The sequence below is a fragment of the Opisthocomus hoazin genome, chromosome 16 (genome assembly GCF_030867145.1).
Source record: "Opisthocomus hoazin isolate bOpiHoa1 chromosome 16, bOpiHoa1.hap1, whole genome shotgun sequence".
In the NCBI taxonomy this organism is placed as follows: Eukaryota; Metazoa; Chordata; class Aves; order Opisthocomiformes; family Opisthocomidae; genus Opisthocomus; species Opisthocomus hoazin.
In genome coordinates, this window is record NC_134429.1 from 17,460,622 (window position 1) to 17,484,554 (window position 23,933).

Below are 23,933 nucleotides of genomic sequence, written 5' to 3' on the forward strand. Positions count from 1 at the left end.
GATGAGAAACTGTTGCAAGACCTTCCTTCAGGTTGCTTGCATCTATAGGAAGACAAATCTTTTCTACCTGTTTGTAGATACGTTCCTGTTCCTTTTTTTTTTTTTTGGTATCTATAGAAATGCAAACATTTTATCAGTTTGAGCAACATGTTCACCCGTGTGCCTTGTTATAGGTTATTCTTACTGACCTGTTGCTATGAACTGTGAAAAGACTTCTGAGAGGTGAGTATGTGGGTCATCTTTTGCTTGGGCTTATGGGCTGTGGCTCTCAGCTATGTGAGATTACAAATGTTACTTGATCATGAGATGACAAATTGCACTTTCTCCAGGTGAAGCCAGGCTGTAAGGCAGGTGGAACTGATGTTGGGGAGAGCTGGTGCTGTGCAATGGACTTGCCCAAATAAAGAAAATTCAAGTCACTGTGGGGGTCAGGGAGGGGAAAAACCTGAGGCATGGGCAGGCTGAGAGCTGGGTATTGCTTTGTAAGTTGCCATGAGCTTCCAACCTGTGAATTCAAACTTTCTTGGCCATCTCGCTGGGCTGGAGGCAGCCAAGACCCCTGGTGTAAGAAGTGGTGCTGGACCACAGCCATATTCCTAACTGGGTGACAGTGTCTGTTACTGGGGCTGTGCAGTGCTGCTCATGTCGGATATCTGCTTTTCTGTGGATTCTGTCTGCGCCTCAAATGTAATTGGTTGATTTGGGTAGGTGAGGAAAAGAGTCTGGATGCTGTAGGCAGCAAGCAGAGGGAAGCTAGTTTGTTCTGCAGTGCTGGAACCGATCAAAGGCTCCTTGCAGTGTTTTGGCTGCTCTGTTGGGCACTTGCAATGTGTGCTTCGTGTCAACACTCTGCCTGCTGACTGCATGACAAACAAGCCTTTGAGAAAAATGTTAGCTTGCACATCGAGGGTTGTCCTTTGGTTTCCCTATCCTAAATATTGCCATCCCCGAGCATGTCTTTGCCACGTGTGTGCTGATTGGAAGCAGAGTCAGAAATTTTAAGACTGGATAAAAGTGCAAGCCTGCAATGAAAATGTTGAGCGGAAGAGCGGGCTGTGTGAAGGAGGCAGGAGTGGGATGCAGCTCTGGATTGAGGGGAGTAAAGAGCAGAGGGCTGTAATGGCTGGAGGGTGCTTGCCCATGCCCTTTCCCCAGGTAGGAGTGAGTTGGAACTTGGCAAGTTCACCTCTCGTGTACTATGACTACTGTTATACTACTTATCAGTCCTATTGATAATGATTTGCTTATTGCAGAGTCCTATTCTTTTTTCCTTTTGTCCTCTTCCCAAGAGTTGAGTCTAATTGTGCAAGATGATCCCTGGCTCCAGGAGTGAACCAAAGCTCTGTAGTACAGGAATATTTGGGTGATGTTGGTTTTCCTTCAAAACCTGGAAGTTGTGTGTTTAGCAAACCATCTGTTTGCAAGAAAAGGATAAATCTGTTAAAGCAAAGGAGCATCTTAGAGAAGTAATTTCTGGTTGTGCCACTACTATCTTCTCATCATGAAGAACAGTTACAGAGATGACACTAGAGTACTCTAATGCTGCCAAACCTAATGTTTGTAAGACTTACAGTAGCATAATACGAGTTACTACTGCTACTCAGAAGCAGTGTAATATGTCTGCTGTGCTGTGCTGAATTCCCTGTGTCTTGTAGTCTGCGCAACTCCCTAGGGAACCGTGGAATTCAATGCTGAGTGGCATGAGCTGGCAAAAGGCAGGTCTTGGCTGGCACAGTTGGTATTTCTGTCCTGGACAGAAAAATGAACCCACTAAAGTGCAATAGGACAGTGTACATATTTTGACAGTCAGGTGCTTCTGCTGAACAAAGTGCAGATGGAGATTTAATATCCAAGTATTCCAACCCTTTGTGAAAGACCTTCTGGGTCACACAGCCCTGCCAAGAGAGAAAGGATCAGACAGTTCCCAGACCAACTTATCAGATCATGATATGGTAAGTTTACAGATTGGCTCCTTGGTTTTTAATTTGGGGATGTGTCTGTGTGGCTGAGGCTTTTCTGAGATGGTCTTCAAGGGCAGCAGTGGAAAACAAAGAAGGTGGGCAGGATGCTACCTAGTATCGCCTTTGTGCAGCAAAAATCGGGTCTTGCTTAGTTTCAGAGCCTTATGTCTGCTGCTGTTTACCTGCAGAGTGTGCCTATTTATCCAGCAATCCCCTTCCCCTTGCTAGGGGCTCAGACTGCTGTACCTGCCTCTTAATTGGCTGGAAGCCAGCTGATAACGCAGTATCTGCATATGACTTGTTTGCAGGCAAATAGTTTGTTAACTTAAACTATTTTTTTCACCGTAAGGCCCCAGTTGTAGCTCGGGATCGCACATGGTGTTGAATTAGCCTTGACTGAACATGCAATTCCTTCCCAAAACGCAGGTGAAAAGGCTGCAGATGTCACTGTTCTGGACCTACGCTCTGGGACATCTCCTTACTGCAAACATTGCAATCGGCATCCTGCAGCATGGCTGACTGCCAGCTCCTAATCTAACCGTCATTTTTCTATAGCTCACAGCTAATGTTCTCCAGCAGATTTATTCTCCTTGAAGCTAAGCCTCCCCTCTTAATTATTTTTGCGAAGATATCAGGATTTCATAGGGTCTAGCTTTGAGCACAGACGACTGGGCTGAGTGTAAATAGTTCCTTGCGCACCTGCATGGAACTCCTACCATGGGGTGGACCAGTGCAGAGCAAAGACACAGAGCTGAGTTCATGTCTTCAGGCAGATGTGCTCTGGGGTGAAGAGCAGATGTAAGAAGCTTAATATGTGCTGTAGCTGAAATTGAATATGTGCTTGTAAAATGCCTGTAAAACTGTCTCTCTTTACTTGTTACTGGCTTTGTTCTTTGCCCAAGTCCAACAGGATCTCAGCTGTTGGAGTTATTCCTTGGGTCTTTCAAAGCAATTGCAGGGGAGAAGTTCATTCACTATCCTGTCTCACGTCATTGATCTCTTCCAAGATCATTCCAGTGCCAGTTACCACTTTATGGATGTCGTTACCAGATTCTTGCTGTGATAGGCAAAAGTTCAAACTGTTCTGCTGCCATGGGCAAATATTTACTCTGCTGGAGGATTTCTGATGGCAAACATACATGTCCTGTTTGATTTCTCTATGTGTCAAGATTATTTCTTCAGGTTCAAGGAAGGAGTTTAAAGACCATGATAGAGAATTCACTTTCCTTATAATTACTGAATATCAGAGTGGCTGTCATTCTGCCAAGAGCTCCTCGAAGAATGATGCTGTCTTCGAAGAAAAGGAATTTTATGAAAGCAGTTGGTCCTCCTTGCAACTTCCCTGCCCCTGGGCAGAATGGCTCAGTTTCTATTATCCCCTCTTCTGGCCAAAGATCTGTGAGAGTGAGAACTAAACTAGTTGCAGAGTGAGCTATGACCTGTCCCATTTGTTTTGGGGTGCTTTGAGCCGTGTTTGAAGGCAGCATGGGAAAAGCTGAGCTAACTCGGGATGTCTCGGTTAATACCAGCTAGCTACGTGTTCTCAACAGGAATGCAGAGGTAGGTGGAAAAAGAGGAGTTATGGGTGAAATGAATTTTCTGGTTTGCACCTCTCAGGCACCATGTGTCAGGTGGCATGATGAAGCAGGAGTTGCTCCTGAAAGATGCATGAGCATGTAGGTGTGATCCACTGTCAAGATATCCTAGTAAACGGCGTCCTTGAGGAGGCTGATTTATAACAAATGCAAGAAGACAGATGGCAGGAAGTGTAGGACTAAGTTCCATGGCTGTTTCCCTTCTGGTTTTAGAATGGGATGCTTTCCTCTGGAGGAAGGGAGGCTGCAACCATTTGAAGAATGCACATGAACAACTCCTGTTGCTCAACAGGATACATTTTTTTGTTTTTTAAGCTGGCTATTTAAAGACAGGTGGGCTAATCACAGCAAGGTTTTGTTCCAGTTTCCCCAGCTGCTGCAGGAGGTATCTGTGTACTTTGCCTTTCTCTGATAGTCAGCCACAATTTCTAGAGTTTATTAACCAACTCCTGTGCCGTTCAAAGTAGTCTTGTAGTGCAGGAGGTTAACACTAAGCTAGCAACACATGGCATATCTTGCATGTGGAGGGAAAGGAGCTCTGGTGCTTTGGTGGAAAAAGTGTGTTCTGCGCACTGTCGAAACCATAAACCTGAGAGGATGAACCTGTTCTCTGCAGAAGTGCCCTGAGCAAGTTGGTCGGTGCGAGGTAGAACAACGAGCAGTATTTCAGCCCAAGGGCAGGTATGCGATTTGTGCTCGGCTGCAGGAGGGTTAATGTAGCTTAGTTTTATCACTGTAGCCCATGGCAGAAACCCTGTTGCCAAAGTTGCTCCTGTGGAATATTCTACATTCCTCGGCACCGGCAGTTGGCAGGCAGCTTCTCCAACTCTGAACGTCCACAGCTGCCCAGGAGCTGGAGTGTGGTGGAGTAGCAGCTCTGTTGCTGTAGACTCATCTTGTCTGTGTACCTACAGCTGGGGAAAAACAGCTTGTTTAGCAGCTTTTACGAGAAGTCTGCCCCTTCTAGTGGGGCAGATGAGCCTGTTTGCCCTGTAGCTAGGCAGCACCCCTGGTCTGAGTCGGGATCTGGCAGAAGAACAGCTGGCATAGCAGTGATAGACTTGAAGGAGGAAAAGAAAGAGAAGACACCAGGGAGTCACACGGAGTAAAGGAAAGATAAGACAACAGACTTGGGCTCATGGAGCTTGTTGTTGATTGGATGTGTTCTGAAAAGTCACAGGGATTTCCTGCGTAGGGCGTTGTCTGTTTTGGTTATAAAAACCTGTACGCGGCATGTGTGATTCAAACCCCAAAATGGAGTTGAAAGGAGAGAAGCCGGAGAGCTCCGTTGACCATGAAGGTTCAAAGGGGGTAAGTATGCCAGACTCCGTGCTCCCGACTTCAGCCTCCCACAGAGACACAGAGCAAGCTGTCTGAGATCTGCAGGCACTTGCAGAGGGAGGAAAAGACCAAGATCTTTTAGGCTACCACATCCACAACTGATCTCGCAGGGAGAGCAGAGATGTTTATGTTCTTGAACCCAGTTTACGTTTGTCTGCTGCGCAGTTGTTGCACCAAGTCTTCTGCCTTTTCTGTCTGCAGCTGACCTGCCATGTAACTTCTGTGTGACTTTCCTCTTCTGTCTTGAGTTTTCTTTCCTACTTCCTAATCAGTTTTAGGCTGTGGAAGTTCCTGGATGGGGGGATGCCTTTCACAGCAGCATTTTTCTGGAATCTTGCACAATGCAATGCTTATGTGTGCCAGAGGTTTTTCCTGAAAGCGCTGAATGTGGATAATGAACACCGGTGGCTCTTTTGAGCTCCTGGGATTTGTTTAATGAGAGCAACACAGTTGCTTTTCATCACCAATGCGAGCATGTCAACAGTCTATTCCTAGAAAACATAGCTGGAAGCCTCAGCTTCCTCCTGATCCTTATGCTGAGATTGACTTGAATTTTGATCTCCTGCAGTGCCTTAAACTCTGCAGATCTCTGGAGGTGAGCTGCTACAGCTTCTGAGGAGCATGAGGAGTACCAGAAGCGATTTGGACAGATGTTCTCTTAGGGAAATGACAGGTCCTTCAGGTGGGACCTGAGCTGAGTGTTGAGACATAAAAGCTTGCAGACATTTAGGCTAATGATGGTGACAGAAAACTGTGTCTGAATGAAAAACTACTTATTGGTGTAGCAGCAATTAGATATACTAGATATACAAGCCCTCCCTGAGCTACTTGGAGAAGTTCTAATTGGCTTCAGTGGTGATCAGATTAGATCCATAAACAGCTTGATCCTGAAATGCGGGAGGTAGAACAAGCCGGCATACTAAAATGCAGAATAAATGAACAGGAATGGGATTTTGACAATTCATGAAAAATCTCTTTTTTTTTTTTTTTTTTAAGCTTCCCTGTGCTAATATCCCATGTTATTTCACTAACTGATTTGCACGTTGGAAAGAGAACTGCTTACAACTTTGTTTTCTTATGGTGTGGCATTTTGAGAACAATAACTTGAAAATTCTTCATCACCCAAATGACCACCAGTACCAGGAAAGAGTAGAATGAATTATGGTAATGACTGTGTACAAATCAAGCAGAACAAAGTGAATTATAATGAAAACAACCCATTGGACTTGCTTTATACAGTAATGTGAAGTGAAAAACACAGAAGCCAAGTGCTAGGATATTTCTTTGTTTTTACTGAATGCCATTTATGCCTAAAAGCCAAACCTGCTTCTAAGGTGGAGTTTGTGGTGGTTTTTTTTTTCTTTCCCCTCTGCAGAAAATGACACCTTTGCTTGCTGTGGTAGCACTGATGTCTGCGTTTGGATCTTCTTTCCAGTACGGCTACAACATATCCGTGATCAATGCCCCAGCCCCGGTAGGTGGAACTGTGGAGCGGACCATGACCACGGAGCAGGGTCACAAACCAAGGCAGGAGCGTGGCAGCAGATTACGGGTGTCTGTGGGCAAGTGCTTGTGCTGCTCCATGCTTGGAATCGCTGGGCACCTGTGCAAAGCGGTTCCCCGGGAAAGGCGAGGGGAGGTGTTCTGCTGTTGGGACTCTGCGCCCAGCAGAGACGGGCCATGAAGAAGCCTTCCCGCTTCAAAACCAGGCACATCCCCCGAGGCAGGATAACCTGTGCTAACAGTTAACCAGTCCAGGCCGTTCTGTCCCATTCTTGCATTCGTTTTCCAACTCAGCCATTCTGTTTTTTCATTGAGACATTTGTCTAAAGCTTTATGGCATTTGTTGTTAACTAGCTTTTATAGCATAATTTGACTTACTGTGCTAAACATGCTCTGTATTTCTTTCTAGTACATGCAAGACTTTTACAACCGGACCTACTTCAACAGGAATGGGGTGCCTATGGACAGTGGCTTCCAGACACTGCTCTGGTCTCTTACCGTGTCCATGTACCCTCTGGGTGGCTTCTTCGGGTCCCTCATGGTGTGGCCTCTGGCCAACAACTGTGGCCGGTACGTGACAGGGGTGTTTGATGTCCTGCACCAGCAGGTTGCTGGGTTCAGGTAAGACTTGCCTTGCTGGTCACTCCAGCTTGCCAAGCCCGTCAGGAACATGACTGTCTCTCTCACACCTTGATTGTAAAGCAGATGGACCGGTGGTTAGCTGCTGGACTTAGCAATACGTGTTGTCTCCCATGTGTAGAAGAACTTGTGTAGTCTCAGTGCAGCCGAGGCCGGGCTGTATGCTTGGCTCTGAGCCGGGTGGAGAGCAATGATGAAAGTTCTGGGCTGGGTTGTGAGATCAGGCCCAGCTTCTGTCGCTTGGGTGTCCTGAGAAACTTCATTATTTTTCCTGAAGCCTTCATTCCCTGCAGGAAAAACAGGACAATAGCCACTTTCTTTTTGATTAGTCTTTAGGGTGGTGATTAATTTGAGTTTTGGACAGTGTAATGTAGAAGGGGTCTATCTGCTGTTGGGGCCTTAGCAAAAATAAACTGACTCTGTCTCCTGCTCTGTTACTTTGCAGAAAGGGTGCTTTGCTGATAAACAACGTCTTCTCCATTACTGCTGCAATCCTTCTGGGAACCTCAGAGCTAGCAAAAAGCTTTGAAGTAATCATCTTTTCACGTATTATTGTGGGAATATATGCTGGTAAGTGAGAGGTTGGTTGGTAAATGGAGAGCAATGAATACATTCTTGTGTAAAGGTTTTTTACACTCACGACAGATGGCTTCACAGGTGGCACGTACAGTTCTGCTCTGCATGGTGCACAAGTACTAAAGGTCTCTAGTAAACAATGGCAGTGGGACTGGAATTTAAGATATACAGAAGAGATACACACCTGTAGATGTAGCTATCTTCTGTAATAAGCATCTGCTAGGCACTGGAGCTCCAGCAGCCAGGAAACCTGATGATGATCATCTGTTTTCCCAGACGTCTTAAAGCAGATAGCCTAGCTTTTTTTTTTTTTGCTTTTTATTTTTTTGTTTTTAATGTAATCAGAAACAGAATAATCCTTTGAAGTCAGAGTCGTTCGAGACAATACCAGATCCAATAATCCAGTCCCAGAACTGCCTGTTCTTCCTGCAGGAGAAACGAGATGTTAAAAGGGAGAGTGAAGGGTTCAGAGCCACTGGACTTACTGCAAAGGCAGTGGGGAGCCAAGGAGAAGCATGTAAGTGCCTGTGTCAGAGCTACAGTAATAGGCAACAAACAGAGCCCCAGAATGGCAGGGTGCCCGTGCAGTACTGCACCAAGCGTGTGCAGAGCCAGGCTGGTCAGGGTCCTAACAGCGTTTAGGCTCAATTAACTGGCTTTGGGCTGGGGAGACTGGTGTGCTCCATGGCTCATTAGTGAGTTAGGATATCCTGTAAAGGTCAAATGAGGAAACAAAAAAACTGACATAGGAAAGCAGCTTAATCTGTTACATGCAGCAATTGCAAGTGGTGAGCTAAGGCATGAGACTTATCTAGGCCAATGGTTTTGTTTTGGCTTTTGACTCTCCTAAGCCTGGCAGCTGCTCTTGGCATTGGTTCTCTCAAGAAGCACTAAAGGACCCATTAAGTGTGATCCCTCTTTCCAGTTATTTACAACTGCCAGAAGAATCCAGGCTGGCTGTCCTGACTTGGCCTCGCTTGGGCTGCGTGCGCCGTGCCTGGGGAGGGAAGGTGCTGAGCCAGGGCAGCGTGCTTCTGGCCCTGGCAGGTCCAAGCCTCTCTCGGCCCCGCAGCAGGGCAGCTCCTGTGCTGGTTGCACCAACAGCCCTGTTGTGTGTGGCAGGGCTTGGTGAGCACAGGTCTGCGCAGTTAGAAAGCCACTGTTACTTGAATGTAGTAGCCCAGGAGTCGCTGTTAGCATGTTTTATTCTGGGCAATTAAAATGCTGGTTATAGTGTGAACTTAAAACACTGCGCACCATGAGTATAGTTGTATGTTTTTTAGTTGCTTTAATACATGTTTCCATGCCTTTTGGCTTTCACATGACAGCTTGATCATCTTTCCAAGCTCCTGAAGGCTATGAACTTTAGAAGTGTAAGATAGTCTTATGGTCATTTGACTCCAGGAGTTTGGGTGTTGCACGCCAGGATTTACAGCATAAGCATGGGAGCTGGCAGGTCTCTGGGGTTACTACTGTGGGTAACCATGCAGTGTTCCTGAAAATAACCTGTGTCTTTAGTGTCCTACTAGAGTAGAAATACCTATTGCAGTATGCTACCTGTAAGAGATCATCAACCAGCAAAGCTCTGCAAAGTGTTACTGAGCAATTTGAGTCGTGAATTTTTAAAAGCCAGCAAGAAGTCACATCCTTCTGCCCTCACACCAGCTTGTTTGGATACTGATTTCTTGTTTTAGAGGAAGTAGAAATTTCTCCCTAACACTTTGAGTTTGTTTCCAAATCTGAAATAGCACACGATATTTCTTTGCATGTGTTGTGTTGAAGTACTTGGCAGACCCTGCTAGGAGAAAGCTGCTTTTAAGAAGATGAACTACTGAGAGCCCCCAAATCATCTGCCAACTCTGTAGGCAAGACAGCCTGCTGTTAGCCCTCTTGGACTCCTAAAATGCTTTGCTGTTAAGCAGTTAATAAGCTAGATCCTCAAAGCACCAGGAGGTAGGCAGCCTGCACTGCCAAGGCCTGCCACGCACGCATGGTTGGTTCCCTGCTGTATTTGAATGGAAATGGTGAAACAATCCAGGCTCACTGAATGAACTCCAGCATGGGAATGCTTCTGCAGCTTAGCCACAGAGATCACTTCTGTCCTAAGTTTCAGATATGTGAGTGCAATATTGACAGCCTTGGTGAAGGGACAGCATTGCTTATGAACAGAGAGGTAGTGGGCCAAATGTCTTTCTCTAATGGCTCTTGGAGAAAGCTAGATTCCTGGGCACGAGGTGCAGTGATGGATTTTGTACCTCTCCACCTACTCAGTGAAGCAATGGCACCTGTGTTTTTTCCTGTGTTCTGCTGAAGTGTAAGGAAAACATACACAGCTTATTCAGTGGCGGGAAGATCACATTAAATCTTCAGCTGGAGCAGAAGGGTTTGGGTGTGAGGTTTCGTTTTGCCCTGTGGTCCATCAGGAATCGCTCTGGTCTCACATGGGAAAAAGACCTCTTCTTGAAGAGGAGTGCTGATGTCAGCTGCGTGTCTAATGTTGTTCTCTAACTACTAGGTGTGGCCTCCAATGTGGTTCCAATGTTCCTTGGAGAATTGGCCCCCAAAAATCTGAGAGGTGCTGTTGGAGTAGTACCCCAGCTCTTCATCTCCATTGGGATCTTTGTAGCTCAGATCCTTGGTCTCGACATCATCCTTGGGAATGCTGAAGGTAAAGCCCTAGCTTGGGACTCTTCTGGGGGCTCCAGTGAAGAAAGATTTCTCACAGTTGTCATCTTGTCTCATGTGTTGCAGGCTGGCCCATACTGCTGGGGCTGACTGGGATCCCATCACTAATCCAGCTCCTTACCTTGCCCCTTTTCCCTGAGAGTCCCAGATATCTGCTGATACAAAAGGGCGATGAAGAGAAAGCACGACAAGGTACAGCATCATCCTTTAATGAAAGGGGAGGTGGAATGGGATAGATCTGGCTGTGGGACATGACTGACAGCAACCAACAGTGAAGCAAGCAAGTGTGAAATTCTTCACTGATATGTTGCTGGTGGGTGGAATTCCTGCAACGTTGCTTCTTTCTCTGCATATGTGAATCCCTGACTTCCCACTGTAGAAGCACTGCTGCCCATGTTGTTCTGACTTGATTTGAAGCAGGAGAACTCACTGTAGACTTGTTCCCTGGGGTCCATAACTCACCTTCCTCTCCCAACTAGCTCTGCAGAAGCTGAGAGGCTGTGAAAATGTGGATGATGAGATGGAAGAAATGCGCCAAGAAGAGCGGTCAGAAAAGGAAAGACATTTCTCTGTGTTCAGCCTGTGCACTTTCAGAGGCTTGCGATGGCAGCTCGTCTCTATCACTGTCATGATGATGGGCCAGCAGCTCTCGGGGATTAATGGGGTGAGTGGGAAGGCATGTGGGAAAGGCCAGTGGGGTGAGTGATAAAGGGATGGGACTTCAGAGTGGATGATGTGGGGCAGTGCTGACACAGGAGCTAGAACCAAGGACACAGGAGTACCCCTTCATCAGGGATACTGGTTCTGCATCATGTTGTTTGGCTGACTCTGGCCAGTACCGAATCCAGTACACACATGTACTAGATATAGAGATATAGTCTGGGCACTTTTAGAGTAAGGTGCTTGTGCCTGGATCTAAACATCAATGTCTCCAGAAATTAAAGAATTCAGTTCTCAGGCTTCTGTGTACTGGTTCCAGGATGTAAAAGCAGCCACAATGGGATTCCTGTGTTCTGCCTCTGGCCACATATAAACACAGCTGTGGTTTTGCTGCAGGTCTTCTACTATGCAGACAGAATCTTCCAGTCGGCAGGCGTGGACAGCAACACTGTGCAGTATGTCACTGTGTCGATAGGTGCCATCAACGTTGTCATGACTTTGCTTGCTGTAAGTTTCTGTTAGGGCTCTTCAAGGTCTACCTTGTCCGGTCTCCCCTGTCCGTCCCTGTTTAAATCAGGTTGTTACCTACACCTACTGTGACCTGCTTGGCACAAGAGATGCCCTGCACTGTCCCTTTTCTGAAGGCAGCTGTGTTAAAATCATTGATCACACTGATTTCTCACATGCCTCAAGTTTTCAGTCTCTGGTTTCCAGGCTGATATGCCCCCCCTTTTGCTGCCCAGTTTTACCATGCATGGCTTCCACGCGGTTCTCACTGGGACTGGGTACTGAGGAATGGCTTGCCCGTTGTCTCAGTGTTATCGACACATCCAGCTTTTTGCAGTTTCTGGGTGACTTTGTGCCCACAATCCATCAGTAGGTGGTGCAGATCTCACTGAATTTCTTAAGAGACAAAGACTACCTGAATAAATTTTTCTGGAATAAGAAGTGCTGTGCCCCAAGTGTCTGATCTCTCACCCTCTGCTCTTTCTTTCAGGTTTTCATCGTGGAATCCCTGGGGAGGAGGATCCTTCTTCTTGCTGGCTTTGGATTGTGCTGTGCCTCCTGTGCAGTGATAACTTTGGCCCTTAATCTGCAGGTGTGTAGTTGAAGGGCTCGGGTGCTCCTACCCGTGCATTTCTGGACCTTGCAAGGAACAGGCGATTGTTATATTTTGAAGTTGCTTATACACCCTGGGCGGGAGGGGACAGGTGTATCTACCTAAAGCAAACCCAGGAAAAACAACGATCCTGCTTGTCTGAATACTACTTCCAGTGTGTCATGTGCATCATGCCTGTTTATATCCACTTGTTGGAAGAAGGATCATAGCCAGGCTATGGTTTTCATGGCTATATATGGACATACCTGGCCATGGAGGGTGACACTGGCTTTAGAATGCCTTCAAATCTTACTACAAATAATGCCTGGGATGTGTTGGGGATGTTCAGACAGGAACCACATCTAACCTGTGATTAAATTCTTCACAGAACACTGCCTCATGGATGTCTTACATCAGCATAATGTGCGTCGTTGTGTACATCATTGGACACGCTATTGGAGCCAGTAAGTATGCACAGTTTAGTCCAGTCTCCTCCACAAGCCGGGTAAAGCCCACTGTTACGCTAAATTTCAACACAAAAGTTTTGTGGAGCTAATCCAAGGAGATGGAATTTCTTTTCTGTGTGGCCATGCACCTTGCCAGTTGTCAGCTATGCTTATGTTCCAGTGATTTGCTGGCTGTGTCCGCGAGGCAGGGGAACATCTGGCTATCAAGAGCAAAGGCACGATTGTGTTTGTGCCTGAGATGCCCCCAGTGAGACCTGGAGCAAAAATATGCTGAGACCATGAGCCCTATCAACTGGGCAGAGATGTTGCGTGATTGCACCTATAGGCAGCAAATCAAATTAGAAGCAACCCAAACTATAAGCGTGGTCCTGCAGATCACTTTGCAGGAAGGAGCTGTGCAGATGGATGTGGATATTGGGAAAGTGTTGTCTTGACTCGGCTGCTCAGCGTGGTAGGGTTGTCTGTTTAGCTTGGAAAGCCCTGCCAGATCCTTGCTGGATGCAGTGATGCGGTTTTTGATGCTCCTGTAAAGGTGTAACTGGCAGATGGAATGACACCCAACCTTCCCTTTTCCGTTTCTGTCATCAGGCAGACTCAAGAGCCAGGGTTAGGGGGGCTGCTGGAGGGAGACCACCAGACCAGCCAGACCCATGGTGTGACCCTGTTCTGATGGGTGCCACAGTGCAGAGCATGAGCCAGAGGGCTTGTACCATAAGTTGTTTTTCTAGCACCTGCATGTGTTGAGGTGTTTATCTTGCCTTTTTTAAGAAGCAATCACTTGCTTAGTTTCTGCTCCTAGGGTGCTCTCTGCAGAGACAGTTTGTGTTTATCAACCTTATTTTACAATTTGTGCAGGAGGTGGGTTCATGCCTAAGGTGCGGCCATGGAGAGAAGTTGATTGTTGTGTGTGAACTTAGAAAAGTCATTTAGCTGCCTTGTTGTTTTTTTTTTTTTTTAAATTTAATCCCATATTGGATTGATTGGGTGTTTCTGAACACTAGTAACTTAGAAACCATCGCCTGCCACTGAAATGCACCCTGTAATCTAGGAATTCAGAGGGGGTGAATTGCTTTTGGGTTTTCAAAATATACAACTACCTTCCAGGTCCAATTCCCTTTGTGATGATCACCGAGATGTTCATGCAGTCATCCCGGCCCGCTGCGTTCATGGTCGGTGGGTCTGTGCACTGGCTATGCAACTTCACCGTGGGGCTTGTGTTCCTCTACATGGAGGTAAGATGCGATCACACAACAGGGCAAGACTTCAGCTTAAAACTAGTATCTTCACCACTGTGTTCTTAAGGAGCCTTTCTAATCCTGAGAGCTGTAAATGCCCAAGTTCATTACCAGCACCTGTATGCAGGATTATATATTAGGGGCAAGAAACTGATGTTACTCAGTGTTTTTTTTTTTTTATCACATCTGTTTGTTGCATTTGCTTTAAAAGAAAGCAGTTGCCTTCTGGGTAAATGTCTGGTCCTGAATTCGGGAGCATGGATATGACTGCAAATTTCCCATCTTAAATTTCAGCCAATTTTAGCTTTTGTTCTCTAGATCACCGGTTCAACTGATCCCTAGCAGTAGTGAGCCATAAACTGCTACAGTTGTGGATTTTAGCCTGGCAAAAGGAAGCTGAGCTTAGTTTCATTTATGTAACAGACCCTCATCCTCTTTTTCCAATGAATCTGTGGTGGTTTCCACTAAATCCATGGTGGTGGTAGGAGAAGACAGAATCTAGAACGACTCCTAACTTGCGCACATCACTGGGGCTGCTTTTTTGTAGCTATTGCAGGGTTTAGCATGTCCAAATCATCTAATGTACACAACTGGAGTATTCCTCTGATCCTTGCTGTTTTCATTCGTTGCCTTAGGCTGGACTGGGGCCCTACAGCTTCCTCATCTTCTGTGCCATCTGCCTCGCCACTATACTTTACGTCTTCTTTGTTGTTCCTGAGACAAAGAACAAAACCTTTATGGAAATCAACAGGATCATGTGCAGGAACAACAAGGTGGGTGTTCTGGAAGACAAAGAGCAGCTTGAGGATTTCAACACTGCCCCAGGTGAGCAGGCAGAGAAGAACGAAAGCTTCAGCAGTACGATGCCATGACCCAGCGCAGTGTTTGGCCTGGCTCAGATGCTTTTCAGGATCTGTTCAGCAGGAGAACAAATACGTTAATTCATGGTTTCATTTTGTTCTTTATTCAGACCTTCTGCAAACTTCCCACAGCAGGAGTTTCTAAATAAACCGTTGACTTGAGTGTTCTCATTGTAAGCAGCAGGACTGTTCTGCTTCATGGCATAGCCACTGCCAAGGCAAATTACGCGTTCATGGTATTTGTCACAGGGAAAGAGCAATGTCCTCAGCCAGCTCAGTTCCTGTGATCAAGTAACCTGTGTCATAAGGTGATGGATGTCCCTGACAACCTGACTGACAACACCAGCCACAGCGCTGGGGCTGGGGTTTGGTCAGTCATGTGCAAGGAGTGCACTGTATTCCTCTGAGGAACTGCCGTTCATGTATTTGAGGGTCCAGCACCAGTGATGCCAGGCCTTTGCTCTGGAACGGAAAGAATGTCAGTTGTTCTGAGGAACTTTGTTAGAAGGGCTGATAATGCCATTTATCCTGTCAGCTCTTGTCCTTCCTTTGTCTGCTTCAAAGGACTGTTGAACTGGAAGTACATGTCACTATAACCTTACTCCCACCCTGCTCACCGAACTCTCTCCTCCAAGTCAAACCTAGTCCTCGACTGTTGCTGAGTCTTTCCAAAGCCTTATTCTTGAGGTTAGGAGTCATCCATCTGGCTGATGCTTATTCACAGCCAACTTACAATCATAGAATCATAGAAAGCTTTGGGTTGGAAGGGACCCCTAGAGGTCATCTAGTCCAACCCCCCCACAGCGAGCAGGGACACCACTAACTAGATCAGGTTGCTCAGAGCCCTGTCCAACCTGGTCTTGAATGTTTCCAGGGATGGGGCCTCCACTACCTCTCTGGGCAACCCGTTCCAGTGTTTCACCACCCTCATCGTAAAGAATTTCTTCCTTATATCCAGCCTAAACCTACCCTGTTTTAGTTTAAAACCATCACCCCTTGTCCTGTCACTGCTGTCTCTACTAAAAAGATTGTCCCCACCTTTCCTATAGGCTCCCTTTAAGTACTGAACGGCTGCAATCAGGTCTCCCCGCAGCCTTCTCTTCTCCAGGTTGAACAAGCCCAACTCTCTCAGCCTGTCCTCATAGGAGAGGTGCTCCAGCCCTCGGATCATTTTTGTAGCCCTCCTTTGGACCCGCTCCAACAGTTCCATGTCCTTCTTGTGCTGAGGTCTCCAGAGCTGAACGCAGTACTCCAGGTGAGGTCTCACCAGAGCAGAGTAGAGGGGCAGAATCACCTCTCTCGACCTGCTGGCCACGCTTCTCTTGATGCAGCCCAGGACACGGTTGGCCCTCTGGGCTGCCAGCGCACATTGCCGGCTCATGTCCAGCCTTTCGTCTATCAGTACCCCCAAGTCCCTCTCAGCAGAGCTGCTCTTGATCCTTTCATCCCCCAGCCTGTATTGGTACCGGGGGTTACCCCGACCCAGGTGTAGGACCTTGCACTTGGCCGTGTTGAACCTCATGAGGTTCACACAGGCCCACCTCTCCAGCCTGTCCAGGTCCCTCTGGATGGCATCCCGTCCTTCTGGTGTCTCGACCGTACCACTCAGCTTGGTGTCATCTGCAAACTTGCTGAGGGTTCACTCGATGTCGCTGTCCATGTCATTGATAAATATATTGAACAGCACCGGTCCCAGTACGGACCCCTGAGGGACTCCACTCGTCACTGGTCTCCATCCAGACATTGAGCTGTTGACCACTACCCTTTGGCTGCGACCATCCAACCAATTCCTTATCCACCGAACGGTCCACCCATCAAATCCATGGCTCTCCAATTTAGGGAGAAGGATGTTGTGGGGGACCGTGTCAAAGGCTTTACAAAAATCCAGATAGATGACATCCATAGGCTTTCCCTTGTCCACCCTTGTTGTTACACAATCATAGAAAGCCACTAGGTTGGTGAGGCAGGACTTGCCCTTGGTGAAGCCATGCTGGGTGTCTCGAATCACCTCCCTGACCTCCATGTGCCTTAGCATATCTTCTAGGAGGATCTGTTCCATGATCTTCCCAGGCACAGAGGTGAGGCTGACAGGTCGGTAGTTCCCAAGGTCTTCCTTTCTACCCTTTTTGGAAAGGGGCACAATGTTTCCCTTTTTCCAGTCACTGGGAACTTCCCCTGACTGCCATGACTTTTCAAATATCATGGAGAGTGGCTTGGCAACTACATCAGCCAGTTCCCTCAGGACTCTGGGATGCATCTCATCAGGTCCCATGGACTTCTGTACATTTAGGTTCTGCAGGAAGTCCCGAACCTGGTCTTCACTTACAGCTGGAGGGATTTTACCCTCCTGGTCTCCTTCATGCCATTCATTGACTCGGGAGGGGTGAGGAGAGAGGTTGCCAGTGAAGACTGAGGCAAAAAAGTTGTTGAGTACCTCAGCTTTCTCCTCATCTGCTGTTGCCAGTTTGCCGGTCTCGCTCATGAGCGGGGGTACGCTTTCTTTGACCATTTATTCCAGTGGCACTCTAGTCTTTGCGCTATTTAGCTCACTTCACTCCCTAGTGTTTATGCCTCTGTTGCTGAAGAGCAACAGTCCCTCTCTTCATCCTTTAACAACCCCCATATCCCTACTCTGTACATGAGCCATTTGTCCCCCAGAGATACATGGTACTGAACTCAGCAAGAACCTTCCTGCTGCGTTGCAGGAGTCAAATTCATGTTGATTCCTGTGCAGTGGGCTACAGGGTGGAGCCTGTGTTTGCAAACATGTCCAAACTCATCTTTAGCTTCTGACATTGAGTTGCTTAAATTTAGTTTTTGTAATAACTCTGCTCTCAGGTACTTGAACCCACTCAAAAAAGTCTTTGTGTGGTTTAGAGCTTGGTCCTTCTACTGGTTTCTGGTTGTGTCTCCCAAGGGCACCATTCCATCTGAAGGCTAAACTGGTTTGGAAAAGCTCTGAGTCTGATTAGTGCTGACTCTCAGAAGTAAGTACACAGTGATAAAAATTGAATGTTTCTTAAAGTATTTATTAGTTCAAGGGGTTTTGGTGTTAATTATGGCATAATTTAAGATGAGGAAATTCAATTTAATGAATTGTTATGCAGGGCTGCTGCCCTCTGTTTTGAGAAAAGTTTAGTTGTTGAACAGCCTGGCACTGATTTTGTTGTTGTCCGAATAAGCGTGATCGTGTGTGCAGATATGAAAAATGTATATAACCACGCAAGCAGACCAATAAAGGGGAATCGGCTGTGCATTGTATCAATGTGTGAGAGTCATTCCTGTACCTGCATGGATGCTGAAACTCGGCAATGTGTTTTATACCTGCCCTCAAACTTGTGACGTATACATGTTGAAAAAGAAGCTGTTTCCACGCTCAGTCTGTGTCCATTTACAGGAAAGGCAGCACGCCACTGATCAAAGCGCAGTGAGTGCAGAGGAGCAGACTCTGTCCCGCCAGGGCTGTGGGCACCCGTTCCTACGCGATACGTCTGCAGGGGAAGGGCTGGTGGTTTGATGCTGAGGAGTGGGAAGGAAGGGCGCGTGCAGGGAAGGTGGTGAGAAACTGAGTCTGGGTGAAGGATGAGAGACACATTTTACTTGAGAAAATGGCTCCTTTGACCGAATAGAGTGGCCCTTTGGTATGTAGGCAGATCTATGTATGGGGACCTGCCGAACTGCTGGGAGGGATGTGACAATATGATGTGCTGGGCTGTGCCAAGTTCTGCTCTGTTCTTTGTCTTTGTCCCGCTGATGGAGGCTTTGCTCCCATCTACCTACTTGGGAAAATGACCTGGAGCACTAGCAGGTGCGTAGTGAGCCTATGTAAAGCAGAATAAACAAGCAAATAATCTAAGTTTTCCTCAGTTTCCCCAGCAAGCAGTTTGGATTCTTCTGCTATAAAAAAAGATGTTGGTCACTGGCAGCTGGTGTCAGACTCCAGAACTACCCCACCCAAGAGGGTCATGGCAGTTTCTCCCCAGGCTATGACATCTCCCTTCAGTTGCCCTGGTTTGCACAGTGCAAGTGCCCGAACATCTGCAGGACTGAGAACTTGGCTCCACATGTTCACATGAGTCATCCATCCTGCAAAACTGTTGGAGAACGTCCCAAGAAGAATGTCTCTGTCTTTCCCAAGGACAAGCGTCCCTCCAGCCTGGCTCACGTACCCTTTCTGGATACTCTGTGCTTTACCAGCTGCTCCATTCAGCCATAAATTTGCCATTCCAGACTGGGAGGCCCATGCCATGCAGTAGTGCAGCCAATCTTGTGTCTTGTGGTATAGGGGGAAGCTGATGAAATGGCCTCCTATCCATAATCCCACATCTGTGCCCACGGTCAGCACTAGCTCCTTGTCCCTCTCGTGTGTGGAGTAGGAGAGAACAGTCTGACTGCCAGCGTGCTGGGCTTTTGTCCAGAAGCATAGGGTGAAGGCTTGGAGAGACATATCGTGGAGGGGATGAACGTTCACAAAACTCTCAATGTTTTCCACAGGGAAGTAGAAAGCTGGAAAATTGCTGGATTTAATACCTGAAATAACCAAAAAAGCCAGCTGTTACGCTTCCTGCTGTGCTTATAAATCACCCCAAATCCTGAAGAACACACCCATAGGAACTGGCAGGGCTGTGGCAGTCTTAGCTGTCTTCAGTCACAGCTACTGGCATGTGTTGTACCAACAGGGAAGGGGCTTGAAATGATGAAGAGCTCAGTGCCCTCACCCAATTATTTGGGGAAAACCCCGCTTTTTTTCCCCTCTTTCTCTTTTCTCTTGTGTAAAGTAGAGATGATTATTTATCTGAAGGGAACTGTGAGCTTAAATCCCTCACTGTTTGTACAGATGTGCTTAGGTCTTGCAGGAGAAAGCTGCTGTTGCTGCGAGAGTAGCTAGATTAGGGCTAACTTTAATGATGCTGTAGTTCAAGAATTTCCATCAGCAGGCCTAGATGTGACACAAAATTCTACCTGCACGTATTGGTACCAAATCTGTTCATGATACAGGCCATCCAGGACAGCAGGGCATGGGGTCTTTATCCTTGGGAGGTAAGCTGGACTCCAGAGTAGATGTGTGTTTCTTACCTATGTGGCTCACTCCATTCAGCAACTGTCTCTTCATGTCTTGGAGCTGCATCTGGATTTGTTCCAGTCTGAGGCTGAATTCTTCTGGATCGCATTGTTCTAGAGCAATCAGACAGCTGAATTTACAGAAGGCCAGGACCTGCACATGGTAGATCTGCTTTCTAGCAGAAGGTCTGGGGAGAACCTTTCTTTTAAAACGCAGTGTCTCACCTCCATATGGTGCCTGCCTAATCAGCCATCCCAGAGCTCTTTCTGCCATGGTCAGTGTACCTCACCATATGGATGCAGACACACCTGAACCTGGTGTTCTTGTGGGGCCAGGTAGCACCATGGATCTTGGCAGATCTGTGTGACACCACTGCAGTCAAAACCAGGGGCTGACACCCAACCTTCAGCCACCCCTGCACCATTAGAAGCAAGACGTGTTGGCAGGGGTGAGCAGGCATGTGGGCCATCTCCACCTGATGCATGGGGACACTGCTACTCCTGGGAAGGGTGACCTCCACCATGCCTAGCTTAAGTGATTTGCAGCTTAACTCCTTCCACACAGGCTTCTTGCCCCTGCTAGGGGAAAGTCTGAGCCCTGTCTGCTGACTGCCTTTACCTTGGGTGAGGTTGGGTCTGAAGGAGGACTCCACCACTCGCCCGTTGAGGGGCTGAGCATGCCGGTAATCATTGCGCAGCGTTCTGTTTTGCCAGTCCAGCAAGGTGTTCTCCAGGAGGCTGATCTGTGAGTAATGCAGCCTTGTTATGGAGGGCAACGAGAACAACAGTTTTGCCTAGAAGTGCAGTGCAGATCCTGCAGCTCAGGATTAAACCTGCAATGTTTTACAGAGGAACCCATGGGGTCTCTTGCTGAGTATTTGCAAGGGAAAGGAACAGAACATGAGGGCTCTTATCAGCTAATTCGTGATAAAAGTATGTTGTCTGAATGAAGTTTGTAACACCTGCCTGATAGTATGCATGGATGGAGGTTTTGCTGCTATTCTGTAGCGTACTGCTTTCTCACGAGTACCTAGTAGCCTTCTCCCTGCCCAAAAGTGTATTTCTTTTTCAAATGAAAACACACCGTGACCCTCCACTACCGTAGTCTCCACTTTAGCTTGTTCTTCTCCTAGAAGAAAATGTTTCTGATGGAGTAAGCTTATTTTACTTGTGTTACTTTTGTTCCTGCTAAAGCCTCGCAATGCCTCTGACAGCCTGGACAAACCCTCTCCTGTCACGCAGCCAAAACTCACAGCCGGCCACCCCTGAAATGACTCCATCTAGCTGTATGACGTAAGCATAGACATCCTGAAAGATACATGAGCATGTAGGTGTGATCCACTGTCAAGATATTCTAGTAAACAGCATCCTTGAGGAGGCTGATTTATAACAAATGCAAGAAGACAGATGGCAGGAAGTGTAGGACTAAGTTCCATGGCTGTTTCCCTTCTGGTTTTAGAATGGGATGCTTTCATCTGGAGGAAGGGAGGCTGCAACCATTTGAAGAATGCACATGAACAACTCCTGTTGCTCAACAGGATACATTTTTTTGTTTTTTAAGCTGGCTATTTAAAGACAGGTGGGCTAATCACAGCAAGGTTTTGTTCCAGTTTCCCCAGCTGCTGCAGGAGGTACCTGTGTACTTTGCCTTTCTCTGATAGTCAGCCACAATTTCTAGAGTTTATTAACCAACTACTGTGCCGTTCAAAGTAGTCTTGTAGTGCAGGAGGTTAACACTAAGCTAGCAACACATGGCATATCTTGCATGTGGAGGGAAAGGAGCTCTGGTGCTTTGGTGGAAAAAGTGTGTTCTGCGCACTGTCGAAACCATAAACCTGAGAGGATGAACCTGTTCTCTGCAGAAGTGCCCTGAGCAAGTTGGTCGGTGCGAGGTAGAACAACGAGCAGTATTTCAGCCCAAGGGCAGGTATGCGATTTGTGCTCGGCTGCAGGAGGGTTAATGTAGCTTAGTTTTATCACTGTAGCCCATGGCAGAAACCCTCTGTTGCCAAGCTTACTCCCGGGGAAAGTTTCACTGTCTTCGGAATGTTTCTCTGTCCTCGGAACCGGCAGTTGGCAGGCAGCTTCTCCAACTCTGAACGTCCACAGCTGCCCAGGAGCTGGAGTGTGGTGGAGTAGCAGCTCTGTTGCTGTAGACTCATCTTGTCTGTGTACCTACAGCTGGGGAAAAACAGCTTGTTTAGCAGCTTTTACGAGAAGTCTGCCCCTTCTAGTGGGGCAGATGAGCCTGTTTGCCCTGTAGCTAGGCAGCACCCCTGGTCTGAGTCGGGATCTGGCAGAAGAACAGCTGGCATAGCAGTGATAGACTTGAAGGAGGAAAAGAAAGAGAAGACACCAGGGAGTCACACGGAGTAAAGGAAAGATAAGACAACAGACTTGGGCTCATGGAGCTTGTTGTTGATTGGATGTGTTCTGAAAAGTCACAGGGATTTCCTGCGTAGGGCGTTGTCTGTTTTGGTTATAAAAACCTGTACGCGGCATGTGTGCTTCAAATCCCAAAGTGGAGTTGAAAGGAGAGAAGCCGGAGAGCTCCGTTGACCATGAAGGTTCAAAGGGGGTAAGTATGCCAGACTCCGTGCTCCCGACTTCAGCCTCCCACAGAGACACAGAGCAAGCTGTCTGAGATCTGCAGGCACTTGCAGAGGGAGGAAAAGACCAAGATCTTTTAGGCTACCACATCCACAACTGATCTCGCAGGGAGAGCAGAGATGTTTATGTTCTTGAACCCAGTTTACGTTTGTCTGCTGCGCAGTTGTTGCACCAAGTCTTCTGCCTTTTCTGTCTGCAGCTGACCTGCCATGTAACTTCTGTGTGACTTTCCTCTTCTGTCTTGAGTTTTCTTTCCTACTTCCTAATCAGTTTTAGGCTGTGGAAGTTCCTGGATGGGGGATGCCTTTCACAGCAGCATTTTTCTGGAATCTTGCACAATGCAATGCTTATGTGTGCCAGAGGTTTTTCCTGAAAGCGCTGAATGTGGATAATGAACACCGGTGGCTCTTTTGAGCTCCTGGGATTTGTTTAATGAGAGCAACACAGTTGCTTTTCATCACCAATGCGAGCATGTCAACAGTCTATTCCTAGAAAACATAGCTGGAAGCCTCAGCTTGCTCCTGATCCTTATGCTGAGATTGACTTGAATTTTGATCTCCTGCAGTGCCTTAAACTCTGCAGATCTCTGGAGGTGAGCTGCTACAGCTTCTGAGGAGCGTGAGGAGTACCAGAAGCGATTTGGACAGATGTTCTCTTAGGGAAATGACAGGTCCTTCAGGTGGGACCCGAGCTGAGTGTTGAGACATAAAAGCTTGCAGACATTTGGGCTAATGATGGTGACAGAAAACTGTGTCTGAATGAAAAACTATTTATTGGTGTAGCAGCAATTAGATATACTAGATATACAAGCCCTCCCTGAGCTACTTGGAGAAGTTCTAATTGGCTTCAGTGGTGATCAGATTAGATCCATAAACAGCTTGATCCCGAAATGCGGGAGGCAGAACAAGCCGGCATACTAAAATGCAGAATAAATGAACAGGAATGGGATTTTGACAATTCATGAAAAATCTCTTTTTTTTTTTTTTTTTTTAAGCTTCCCTGTGCTAATATCCCATGTTATTTCACTAACTGATTTGCACGTTGGAAAAAGAACTGCTTACAACTTTGTTTTCTTATGGTGTGGCATTTTGAGAACAATAACTTGAAAATTCTTCATCACCCAAATGACCACCAGTACCAGGAAAGAGTAGAATGAATTATGGTAATAACTGTGTACAAATCAAGCAGAACAAGGTGAATTATAATGAAAACAACCCATTGGACTTGCTTTATACAGTAATGTGAAGTGAAAAACACAGAAGCCAAGTGCTAGGATATTTCTTTGTTTTTACTGAATGCCATTTATGCCTAAAAGCCAAACCTGCTTCTAAGGTGGAGTTTGTGGTGGTTTTTTTTTTCTTTCCCCTCTGCAGAAAATGACACCTTTGCTTGCTCTGGTAGCACTGATATCTGCGTTTGGATCTTCTTTCCAGTACGGCTACAACATATCCGTGATCAATGCCCCAGCCCCGGTAGGTGGAACTGTGGAGCGGACCATGACCGCGGAGCAGGGTCACAAACCAAGGCAGGAGCGTGGCAGCAGATTACGGGTGTCTGTGGGCAAGTGCTTGTGCTGCTCCATGCTTGGAATCGCTGGGCACCTGTGCAAAGCGGTTCCCCGGGAAAGGCGAGGGGAGGTGT

The 23,933-nt window shown here is 47.0% G+C and overlaps 1 protein-coding gene across 4 annotated transcripts in view; it reads left to right on the forward strand.

Annotated features, from left to right (window-relative positions):
* The window catches only part of SLC2A5 (solute carrier family 2 member 5), a 34,728-nt gene that overhangs the window by 1,205 nt on the left and 9,590 nt on the right, over positions 1-23,933 (forward strand). Inside the window, exons 1-13 of one of the 4 annotated variants that reach the window (XM_075437081.1) lie at positions 4-222; positions 6,273-6,371; positions 6,810-6,970; positions 7,485-7,609; positions 10,131-10,283; positions 10,367-10,492; positions 10,780-10,964; positions 11,357-11,467; positions 11,958-12,059; positions 12,448-12,523; positions 13,631-13,758; positions 14,397-14,534; positions 23,666-23,764. In XM_075437081.1, the coding sequence (XP_075293196.1) occupies positions 6,276-6,371; positions 6,810-6,970; positions 7,485-7,609; positions 10,131-10,283; positions 10,367-10,492; positions 10,780-10,964; positions 11,357-11,467; positions 11,958-12,059; positions 12,448-12,523; positions 13,631-13,758; positions 14,397-14,534; positions 23,666-23,764 (1,500 nt within the window). In that variant the 5' untranslated portion in view covers positions 4-222; positions 6,273-6,275. Of the gene's footprint in view, positions 1-3; positions 4,868-6,272; positions 6,372-6,809; positions 6,971-7,484; positions 7,610-10,130; positions 10,284-10,366; positions 10,493-10,779; positions 10,965-11,356; positions 11,468-11,957; positions 12,060-12,447; positions 12,524-13,630; positions 13,759-14,396; positions 17,859-21,111; positions 22,261-23,665; positions 23,765-23,933 lie in introns of those variants that run through there. The other 3 variants (XM_075437082.1, XM_075437084.1, XM_075437083.1) reach the window with 3 other exon arrangements.